The sequence below is a fragment of the Gopherus flavomarginatus genome, chromosome 7 (genome assembly GCF_025201925.1).
Source record: "Gopherus flavomarginatus isolate rGopFla2 chromosome 7, rGopFla2.mat.asm, whole genome shotgun sequence".
Taxonomy (NCBI): domain Eukaryota; kingdom Metazoa; phylum Chordata; order Testudines; family Testudinidae; genus Gopherus; species Gopherus flavomarginatus.
The window spans coordinates 36,490,060-36,502,348 of NC_066623.1; the positions used below are offsets into that span (position 1 = coordinate 36,490,060).

Here is a 12,289-nt window from a genome sequence, read left to right on the forward strand (position 1 = left end):
CAGAAATTAATGTAAGTTAGCTCCATTCTAGGTCATAGACGTCAACTTTAATATCATCATCAAGCAGAAAACAAAGCAGCATACTGTCATGGTATTCTATCCCCAATCTGAACCTTAAGAGTCCAAAAAATGGGGTACCAGCATGAATTCCTCTAAGCTTAATTACAAGCTTAGATCTGATACACTGCCACCACCCAAAAATATATAGTCTTTTGGGACACTCTGGTCCCCCCAAAAACCTACTTTGGGGACCCCAAGACCCAAATTCCTTGAGTCTTACAACAAAGGGGAATAAACCATTTCCCCCCCTTCTCCTTTCTTCCTCCCAGATCTTTCCCTCCCCACCAGCAATATACAATTTAAAATACTTCCAGCAAAATACACATTTGCAAATACAGAAAACAATCAAAAAAGACTATAACCGCCTTTCCTACTTAATACTCACTATTCTGAATATATAAGAGACTGCAGCAGGGAGATTGGCAAGAAACCTGGTTGCACGTCTAGTCCCTTTCAGGACCCAGAGAGAACAAAGCAAAACCCAAAAAACACAAACAAAGACTTTCAAGTGTCGGTGTAGGGAAGCATCTTGTTTTCTGATTGGTCCTCTGATCAGGTGTTTTTGGTTTTCTGTTTGTTAACCTTTTACAGGTAAAAGAGACATTAACCCTTAAGTATCAGAGGGGTAGCCGTGTTAGTCTGGATCTGTAAAAGCAGCAAAGAATCCTGTGGCACCTTATAGACTAACAGACGTTTTGGAGCATAAACTTTCGTGGGTGAATACCCACTTCCTCAGATGCATGTAGTGGAAATTTCCAGGGGCAGGTATATATATGCTAGCAAGCAAGCTAGAGATAAGGAGGCCAGTTCAATCAGGGAGGATGAGGCCCTGTTCTAGCAGTTCTGTAGTGGGCTGGTTCTGGAACAAACTGGTTCTGTAGTTGGCAAGCCATTCACAGTCTTTGTTCAATCCTGAGCTGATGGTGTCAAATTTGCAGATGAACTGAAGCTCAGCAGTTTCTCTTTGAAGTCTGGTCCTGAAGATTTTTGCTGCAGGATGGCCACCTTAAGGTCTGCTATAGTGTGGCCAGGGAGGTTGAAGTGCTCTCCTACAGGTTTTTGTATATTGCCATTCCTAATGTCTGATTTGTGTCCATTTATCCTTTTCCGTAGAGACTGTCCAGTTTGGCCGATGTACATAGCAGAGGGGCATTGCTGGCATATGATGGCATATAGTACATTGGTGGATGTGCAGGTGAATGAACCAGTGATGGTGTGGCTGATCTGGTTAGGTCCTGTGATGGTGTTGCTGGTGTAGATATGTGGGCAGAGTTGGCATCGAGGTTTGTTGCATGGATTGGTTCCTGAGCTAGAGTTATTATGGTGTGGCGTGCAGTTACTGGTGAGAATACGTTTCAGGTTGGCAGGTTGTCTGTGGGCAAGGACTGGCCTGCCACCCAAGGCCTATGAAAGTGTGGGATCATTGTCCAGGATGGGTTGTAGATCCTTGATGATGCGTTGGAGGGGTTATAGCTGGGGGCTGTATGTGATGGCCAGTGGAGTCCTGCTGGTTTCTTTCAATGTAATATACGCCATCATATGCCAGCAATGCCCCTCTGCTATGTACATCGGCCAAACTGGACAGTCTCTACGGAAAAGGATAAATGGACACAAATCAGACATTAGGAATGGCAATATACAAAAACCTGTAGGAGAACACTTCAACCTCCCTGGCCACACTATAGCAGACCTTAAGGTGGCCATCCTGCAGCAAAAAAACTTCAGGACCAGACTTCAAAGAGAAACTGCTGAGCTTCAGTTCATCTGCAAATTTGACACCATCAGCTCAGGATTGAACAAAAGCTGTGAATGGCTTGCCAACTACAGAACCAGTTTCTCCTCTCTTGGTTTTCACACCTCAACTGCTAGAACAGGGCCTCATCCTCCCTGATTGAACTGACCTCGTTATCTCTAGCTTGCTTGCTAGCATATATATACCTGCCCCTGGAAATTTCCACTACATGCATCTGAGGAAGTGGGTATTCACCCACAAAAGCTCATGCTCCAAAAAGTCTGTTAGTCTATAAGGTGCCACAGGATTCTTTGCTGCTTTTATTAACCCTTAACTATCTGTTTATGACACATACACACTTAGAAAAATCAACAGCAAGATGAACAGGAAAAGAATGCATAGCAAACTTGAGGTGAACTTTCAGGACTCAGAAGAAAAAAACATAAATGGATCCAGCAGAATTCTACACTGTGTCACCGTGGCAAAGTACCTGTTTCTCCTCTGCTGGCTCAGTCTCCTTTTTCCTTGGAGACACAGCCTTGGGAAAAGTAAAGTCCTTCCCGGTCGCGCAGGGTCTGGCTGATCCTTTTCTCAGGCAGTCCCTTGCTCTGTTTTTCTCCCCTTCTGGGAAGAGTGTAAGTCTTCCTGACTGGAAGAGTTCAGAGTCTTGCTGCACCTACTCACTGGCAGCTTCTCTGCTTCCCTCACTCCCCCCATGCTTCCCTGCCAGGGACGGTTTAAAAAGGTCTCCAGCAATTTGGGCCAGCTGAACCTAATTAGTTCCCTGGCAACCCCTGTTCCAGCTGAACCTTATTTCTCCATGGTTATCTCCCCTCAATGAATAGGGAGAGGCCTTTTAGCCCCTCTGGGACTAATTACTATCCCTCCTTTGGTAGCTATTTGTCCTGGGTTTGCCACAGTCACAAAATTCTAAACTGTTCCACAACTGGATAAAATTTAAATATATACATTTGAGTTAACATGCTGATCCCTGAACTGTCTTCACTGGAAGGGGTGTTGTTTATAGCACTAATTTTTCCAATGTCTCCAGTTCACCAGGGTGTGAGGGAATTATCTCTGTGTTTTACAAAACCCTTGGAGACCTGTTGACCAGAGCTCTGGCAATCTTTTCAGGGGATGGTTGAAAAAGAGGGCTCTCCCAGTCTCTTGGGATATTGTATAAAATGGAGGAGGACAGATCTGATCTCAAGAAATGGTGACTAATATTGTTACTGACTAAGGGCTTGGTTGAACACACCACCACCTATGTTGGTATAACTTATGTTGCTCAGGGGTGTGAATAAGCCACCCCCCGAGTGACTAAGTTACACTGACCTAAGTACTGGTGGGGACAGCGCTATGCTGGCGGAAGAGCTTCTCCCACTGACATAGCTACTGCCTCTCACAGAGAAGGTTTTATTATGCAGACAGGAGAGCTCTCTCCCATTGACACAGAGCGTCTTCACCAGACACACTACAGAGGTGCAGGTGCATTGGTGCAACTGTAGCACTTCTAGTCTAAACTAGCCCTAAGATTCTTCAGAAAGACATCTTTGCAAGAGCGGTGGTTTTGGCACCAGCCCTGTAACACAAGCGTATACGTGTGCAGACAAAGAAAGGTAAAGACTGTCCCCAAGTCCCAGCATGGGTGCTCTCGTGAGATCCACTGATAAAATTCCCCAGGTCAACCAGAGTTATCATGGTAACAAGATCACATCCAAGAACAGGAATTGCTGAAGTTGGAAACAAAATAGTCCCTCATGTGGCTGAGACATTTTATTGTTGAAGCATAACTGGAGGGAAACTTGCCAAGTATTTTGAAGAGCTTTGCTGCTGCCTTTAACTCTTGATTCAGTATTAAACAGTGCAGTCTTTTGGGAAGGACCACTAGGGATTTAGCCACTTCACTAAGGAAAGACAAGACCCGATTTTCCTCTCCCATACACTGGTTTTACTATCATTACTCCTTGACTTCAATATAATAACTCCCTCATTACACCAGGGTGAATGAGAGGAGCCTAGGACCTGACCACAAATGCAGAAATCACAACTCTTAGAGTTTCCCTGGGAGATGAGAATCCAACCCAGGAAAACTCAGACTTCCCAAAGAAAATCCAGTAAATGTTCTGAGACAGATATTGCAACCCCATGCAGTATCTTTGGGGACCATTTATTAAATGTCAGAATGGTTGATGTATGATTGTGTTCTACTCCAAGGGGGAGGGTCACCTCAGCTCCTCCAGGAATTAAAAACAGTGGGAGGCGATTCAGGTGAGTCACTGAGTCTAAAAGGCTGAGTTTGAATTGACACAGGGTTTCTTTTTGATCCAAAAAACAGACAGGTTCTTCTGTCCAAGAGGGGCCTCAAACCTTGTGGAAGGGTTGGAAAGACTGGCCTATGAGGGCCCCATAAGATTGGCAGGTGGCTTCTGGTAAGGTGTGTGTGTTTAAATCTGTTTATTGTTTTTATGATGTATTCTCCATAATACTTTAACCTTAAGAATAAATGTGCTTGCTTAGAAAAAGCTGGGTGGTAATTTGTAACTGCTGGCAATATGCTGGTGATAGCCCTCAGAGAGAAAGAAATGCACAGGCATTGGCAGACTGGCTTGCTGGGGATATCACAGTGTAAGGCAGGGAGCTGTGCAGCCTTAATATGCCCAGTCATAAGGGAGTGGGACAAGAGTCCCTGCCCAGAGACAGCTGATGGCTGACTGGACACTCCTGGAGTGGACTATGAAGAGGGAAATACAGGTGCAGTTACCCTGAACCTGTGATGTGTTCAGTACTGGAGAATCTCTGACCATTTTATTGCTAATATTTATTTAGCAGCAACATACCCACAGCTGCAAGAATATCAGCAACATTAATTCGGTTTTGCTGGAGAGTCCACGAAGGGTGAAGCACTCAAGAGGAAAAGAAATATAACCTGAGTGGTTAGGAGAGGATGGGATTGGTTAGATTAACTCAGTCTTCCTTTTGGGAAGCACTTTTGTCTTAAATTTTGGGAAGACACAGTGGCAGTGTGTTTTGACTTAATGGGTTTTGCCCCTGAGACCTGCCTAGGCTTAGGAACATGTAGTCACCTTAATGCCAACAAGAAGACAATGCCCCACTGTTCAAGATATCACAGAATATCAGGCAATGGCGTATTTCAATAAATGAAGTGTTGGACTAAACCTGCACCTGGGAATTTAGCTTCACATCTATAACTCCCATGACCTTAGCAAGTGAATTCCTATTAAGATGCCATATTCTGTTGACTTAGCTTTCTCAAGTTGTCTCAGACAATAAGTGCAATGTGAACTTCCAGCAGTGTATGGGAGTACGTGCTATAACGTAAGTGAAAAGGCTAATAAAAGCCTTATGAAATATGGGCTCCCAGTGGAGACAGGTTGTTAAAGGTCCATGTACAAGCTGAGATCACTGACTACCTGATTGTGCTTTGTCCCTATATTACTTCACATCATCACACGGCTAAGTCCCTCTGTGCTAGCCAGATGTCTTAGGAAAGTTTATAACAATCTGTGCAACTAATAGAACTGGAACCTGGGGTTGTACACTGTGCCCCAGTTAGTGATGCTAATAAAACTGAAAACCATGAGATCTGGCTAATTGTGCTGTGACAGCTCAGTCAGGAAAAGAGAGAGAAGACTCTACTGAAGAGAGAATAGCTGCTGCAGCTATGGCTTTAAGAGGCTTCCTCAGCCAGGAAAGATCAACATTACATCCAAAGTCATGGCTCGGTATGGAACAGGATTATATGGTAACAGCCTGTATCAGAACCAATGGCATGGTTTTATGGAGTAGGGATTGTGCAGTCAGTGCAATGCAGCTGCAACGTTTTGTTAGCAAATTATGTTGTTGAGTCTCGATCTAGCTCTTTTGCTGCATTTCAGGCTACAGCGTCATACTGCAGGAAAACAGAAGCAAAAGATAGTGGAAATCTAAGTAAATAAAAATATTTTGATATATATGTAATGCAGCCATGTGGTGCCCAATAATGTTTTACGTGAAAGAAACATTTTGAAGAGAAGGTGAACAAAAGAAACAGACAAAATTTCTACTTCTCTAAGCTCAAGAATCCAAGAAACCTGCTGCTATTACTGAATCCTGTGATCTGAGCTAGGGCTGGGCACCTAAGCATAGTATAACTGAAACTGTAGTATGCTTAAAACAAGGATTTAAAATGGCTTTAAAATAGTCCTATGTAGGCATATGGGGATTCATCCAAAGCCCATTGAATTCAATGGAAAAACTTCCATTCACTTCAAAGGCCTTTGGATGAGGCCCATGTTTGGGACCAAATACAGACCGACAACTCTTACTGGTGTCAATGGGAGGTGGATAATTATACCTGAGGGCAGAATTTGGGACACACACTGGAGTTTTAAATTTTCTATGGGAAACGGTTGTCCCCTGCATTGCAAAAGAGACTCTGTGGGTAAAACTGAGTCATTGTGCTGCAACATTCATCACTTTTTCAGGCTACAGAATGATAGTTCTGTACTGTAAACTTCCAGTCCAGTCACTGTACCATACATAGTCAAGGGGCTAAAGGGAGGGGGGAGGAAACTGCACTATAAGACTATGCGAAGATATAAAAGGATGCTGATATGCATCAGACGAAGCCTGTTGACACCTCAAGATACAGCAGGGGCTTAATAGAGAAACACTGAAAAATTACAAACATGGAACACAAATAATATAATTCTTTTAAACTTACAGTTTGATTTAGCTATCGTTATGAACAGTGGGATGGGGAGAGAGCAGGCATAATAGGTGGTAAGACTATGACATTAAAGTCAACTTAGCCAATCAGGAGAGCTAACTTTTCTTCACTTGCACATTATTGGTTAAAATGCTGCCAAAGTCATTCTGTTTTACTGAGGTTTTACACTTTAGGTCATATTTACGCTGTGCCCCTCACAGTCCTCTGATTACATCACAGCTATGTGATACGACTTTCAGAAGCTGGCAGAGGATATGATTGTTGCTGAATGTTTCAACATTCTTGGCTTGCAATCTATGTGATGATAATATCCCTATTGCTGTATATATATTATATACATCTGTAATCATAATTGTGCAGAGACATAATTATACATAAACATGAAGAGTGTGAAATGAAAAATACTTTCACAAGATGATTTGATGATTCATAAACATAGAGATGGAGATAAGCTTAGACTATTTATTTTCAATTAATAAGATTCTAAAATATCAAAGGTACATTTCTCTTTTATATATTTAATTATATTCTGTATGCATTTTAAATTCATTGTATATTCTCCTTCAATCTAAATTAAAACTATTTAAATGTCTTTTTAATGTAGGTCACAGTCCTGTTGGTATCTATGCAGCAAACACCTCAATCCCACTTATTTAAACATGATCAACTTTAGGCGCTCCCTTACTCAAATTTTACTCAGGCAAACACCAGCTGACATCAGTTGCCATTCACCAGCATAAGGGCTAAATCAAAACAGAGTTAAGAATCTCCAGATTTCTCCCAATAGTGCTAATTTCAGTGAGTTTCTCTGTACTGACCTGGAAATCCTCCCCCGCCCCACACCCAGCAAATGAAAAACTGAAATAGTATAAGCATGATCCAGAGAAAAACTGAATTTCAATATTTTAACTGTATTGTCACATAGCAGCAAATAGCATTAGAATTGCTCATGACACCAGCTTCTGGAGGTACTGCAGAAGGACAAAAACTAGCACCAGGGATTTGCAATAGCCACTGAATCACATGATCATAAGAGCAAAGTGGAAAATCTTTCTGCGAGGAAGAAATCATCCAATTATTTCAGCTCCTCCATAGCAGAGTCTGGGAACGGATTCTTCTGACAAGCAGAGAAGAACAAACCTCCAGTGCTATCTGGCAAATAGATAGTATGATCCTGCATCCACTGAGGTCAATGGGAGTTTTACCTGAGCAAGGTCTGAGTAAATACAGAGCATGGACTCCAGGGTTTAGCCCAGCCAGGATGCAGTCACTCTCGGAAAGCACTCTATACTTGGTCTGATGGAACCCTGGGTACATCTTCCTCAGTATCTAGCCTCTATGCAGCAGAAGGGTCTAATCAAATCAGCCTAGTGTCCTGAGTTTATATCAGTTTGCAAAGAATCAGCCTCAGCATTTGGGTTATGCCTTGCCATCATTAAATGATTATTTAATATTTATATTACAGTAGCGCACGGAGGCTCCAGTCAGGCTAAGAGCATCTAAAAAAAAATAATAAGCGTTTAATAAGGCATTAGAGTGGTCATAGTGATTCATTATTTTATTTAATGATCTGTTACTCATTGACTATGGGCTCGGAATATGAATCACAAGGCAAGTTTTTTTTATTTTCCCTGGAAATTTTCCCTGGATCCGTCTGAATCTGTTTCAGGTTTTGATCTGTCATCACATGCATAGCATGAAGTGGAAAGATAATTAAAGAGCCAGTGCTAACTTTTATTGGGCCATATATTTAGATTTTGTAAAAACAAAAACCCAAACAAATTAAAAATACCCAACAGAAATGTTATTTTTTTTCCTTTAAATCTTCCATTTGGAAAAATCTGAAACCAAATACACATTCTTCTGCCATGTTTGCAATCCAAACATTGCAGCACCGCAAACCTGGAAATGAAACCAGCTATAAACAAAGGTGAATCTCACTTCTCTGATTAGTATCACTGACGCTGAGACAAATGTAAAAAGTAAACAAATAATCAGTGAAAGGTAACCTGGATATTGAATAATCAGTGAGTCATTAACTGATGTCGGTCAAGAAACGGGTTCAATTGTAATATGTGATTTTAAAGTTGACAGTGTCATTTTAAACCATGAATATAATAAAAAATTCTCACCACCAATGAAAAAAATCAAATTTTTACAGTCTTGCAAAAAAATCAAAGCATAGTTTGTTCTTTCTATGAATGTTCTGAAAAAACAAAAGGAACTTCTCACTGATAAGAACTCACTGTTTTCATTAAAAAGCTATTTTGATTGCAAGAAAGTGGCAAAATTTCTTTGCAAATATTATGACACCTCTCCCTGACCATGCTGGGAGTCACATGGCTGTGGGTGCATCATAGTAAATGTGGCCTGGGCAGGGAGCCCATAGGAGGGAATAGAGGAGTCCTACCTGAACTATAACTCCCACACATCAATATGCTACTATCGGGAAATGCAGTTTAATGTTGAATTAGCACAAAATGAAACATTTTGAGTCAGTTCACACAAATGTTCTGATTCAGAAAATGTGTCATTTTGATCAAAAATGTAGAAAAAAAATTGTGCCATTTCTAAATTTAATTTTTTGGAATGTTTTGTTCTGAGCAAAAATTTGATATTTAAACTTTGCATCCCCATTTGGGAAAAAAATAAAATGTTAAAACAGCAACATTTTCCATGGGGCAGAAATCCAATTTTCACTCATCTCTAGCCAAATCCTCATTGACAAAGCCCATTGCATCTTATTTGTGCATGCAGAAGAAACTATTATAAAGTTAACATTTCCCAGCTGTTACTACATAGTTACCACTGATATCTACTATCATCACTGCTCTAGGAATTTGTAAGGACAGATCTTAGATATCACCAGGTATGTGATGACTGTTGGCAAATAATGGCATCGCAATGGTGATTTCTCTGAATAGTTTCACTTAGAAAGATCTGGTGTTCTTTAGCTATAAGGCTCGCTTTGATGAAAATTAGGGGCAAATAACTAGATGAACTGAGCAAGTTTTAAAAATACTTCCTGCGCAATGCCCTAAACCCTTATATTGTAGCTGGTGTACATTTTGCAAAGCAGCGAAACAATGACAAAAGCTAAGGAGAAATATCCGGACAAACATTTTAGAAGCTCCCAACCCATGTTCACAAACCTCATAAATGCACAAATTCTGAAAGACTGGCTGAGCTGCTAGAACTTGGGACGCAACTGTAAGCCGGGTAGCCAGGATCGCATCGAGAGCACACACTCTGTCACTGGACACAACAAATGCTTTCATATTTTTTTTAACTGAGTGTATGCTGCTAATTAACGGCCTGACTCTGCAACTTTTATTCATTCTGCATAGTACTTACTCACACAAGCAGTCCCACTGAAGTCAAGCGGGCTACTCGCATATGTACTACTCAGTGTAAAGGTTGCATAATTGGCCATTTGAAAAGGCCAACGCCTGTTGTCCTTACCTGGGGCTGGATTCTTAGTTACATTGGTGTAAATCCAGAGCAAGTCCAATGGCTTCAATGGTGTTACTCCTGATTTACACTGAGATCAGAATTTCCCCCTGAGTTTTACACTCCCACTACAAACTCCTGCTGACATGGATACAAAGGGAGTTTGTCTAAACAGGGACCTAGTAAAAATGAAAAACTCAGTAATCTAAGTCAGGCACTGCCCTGCGTTGGAGGAAGTGTAAGGCTGCCATATCCCCTGGGGAGATGTGGGAGGAACTCTGTCTTAGGCCACGTCCAGACTAGGGTATTAAAATCGATTTTAGATACGCAACTTCAGCTACGTGAATAACGTAGCTGAAGTCGAATTTCTAAAATTGAGGTACTCACCCGTCTGGACGGCGCGCCATCGATGTCGGCGGCTCTCCGTGTCAATTCCGGAACTCCGTTCGGGTTGATGGAGTTCCGGAATCGATGTAAGCGCGCTCGGGGATCGATACATCGCGTCCAGACTAGACGCGATATATCGATCCCCGAGCAATCGATTTTAACCCGCCGATGCCGCGGGTTAGTCTGGACGTGGGCTCAGGGAGGGATATCTGATGGCTACTTCCCTTCAGGAGGTGCACCACCCAGAACTTCTGAAAGGAACAGCCATAATCCAGTCCTTAAAGACTTCAGGGTTTGACCCAAAGCTTGCAATAAGTAATCTCAATTTCACAGGTTTCAGAGTAGCAACCGTGTTAGTCTGTATCTGGAAAAAGAACAGGAGTACTTGTGGCACCTTAGAGACTAACAAATTTATTTGAGCATAAGCTTTCATGGGCTACAGCCCACTTCGTTGGATGCATAGACTGGAAAATACAGCAAGAAGATATGTATACATACAGAGAACATGAAAAGTGGCTTACAGTATGGCTACTTCCACATTTTCATGTTCTCTACGTATAAATATCTACTTGCTGTATGTTCCAGTCTATGCATCCGATGAAGTGGGCTGTAGCCCATGAAAGCTTATGATCAAATAAATTGGTTAGTCTCTAAGGTGCCACAAGTACTCTTGTTCTTTTTGCTCAATTTCACCGTGAGTGAAGCTTGGCTTAGCTGCTGGAAAAGTAAACACAGCCTAGACTCTGAGAAAATGCAAGGAAATATTGTGAAAGCCAAAAGTATAACTGGGTTCAAAAAAATAATTAGATAAGTTCCTGGAAGGTAGGTCCACCAATGACCAACACTGCCAGGAGCTCAGACTGGATGACAGGAGATGTGTCACTCGATACATTGATCTGTTCTGTTCATTCCCTCTGAAGCACCTGGCATTGGCCACTGTCAGAGGACAGGATATTGGGCTAGATGGACCACTGATCTGACCCAGTATGGCCGTTCTTCTGAAGTAATTGGTGGTCTTCAGCCCAGCCCTACCTATGATTCCCAGACTGGTACAGAGAAATGCACAGATCCCACTTTCCCAGTTCCTCATGTGATAATAATGTTAAGAGAAGTTTCTTATCACTCAACCCGTTCTCCACAGCACACTTGAAAACCTTTTCTTATTTGGATTTTGTATGAAAAGAGCGAACTATAAAATCCTACATTACATTTGATTACAAGTGAAAGCAAGGACCATTTAAAATGATTGTGAGACAGTGAGGGCTTTCATTTTCCCCTTAGCAGCACTCACTTAGCTCCCATTAATGTCAGTTAGAGCTAGGTAGGCATAAAAAGAGGAGAATGGGGCCCAAAGGAATGGAAAAACCTGCTTTAAAGATGTCACACAGTGCTACGATAATCAGAGAGAAAGAGAAGTAGAAAGAGACATACTGGAGAAGCTGACCATTGCGAAGTGCTCACACCGGTCCCCGGTGAATTCAATCGGACACCTAACGAAAGAAAGAAAACCAGAAAGAGAGAAACAAGATAGCAAAATGATATCAAAGTGGACTGAAATGCGGCCCCTCCTGATGCCACCTCAGATCCCTTCCACGATTCCTATGATTTGCTTTCAGCCTGATCCCTTACCTGTTTCCCTAAACTCTAACCCAAACATTATATCAAAACATGCTCCTGGCTAGACCACTCTAAGTCCAGTGCTGTGCTGTGCCCAGGAGATTTAAGTAGTGTGGTGCATTTTTTGTCTTCAAACATACTTTGCTTAGGATCTGGCATGTACAATCGCAAAGGCAGTTTTTCCAAACATCTCTGTCCGAAGAATCCATTTGGACATCTGGAGGAGGAAAAGGGGACAAATCACAGAACAAATCTGGCAGCATCCTCGAGGCTATGGTTAGAAATAAAAGTGCATAGTGATGAATGGAAAA

General features: G+C 41.9%; 1 protein-coding gene across 4 annotated transcripts in view; it reads right to left on the reverse strand.

The window, feature by feature from the left end:
* Positions 1-12,289, reverse strand: part of NRG2 (neuregulin 2) — a 319,504-nt gene that overhangs the window by 48,999 nt on the left and 258,216 nt on the right. For 3 of the 4 annotated variants that reach the window (XM_050962620.1, XM_050962619.1, XM_050962617.1), the window contains one exon: positions 11,793-11,851. In XM_050962620.1, coding sequence (XP_050818577.1) covers positions 11,793-11,851 — 59 coding nt within the window. Of the gene's footprint in view, positions 1-11,792; positions 11,852-12,118; positions 12,196-12,289 lie in introns of all 4 variants that reach the window. The other variant, XM_050962618.1, reaches the window with a different exon arrangement.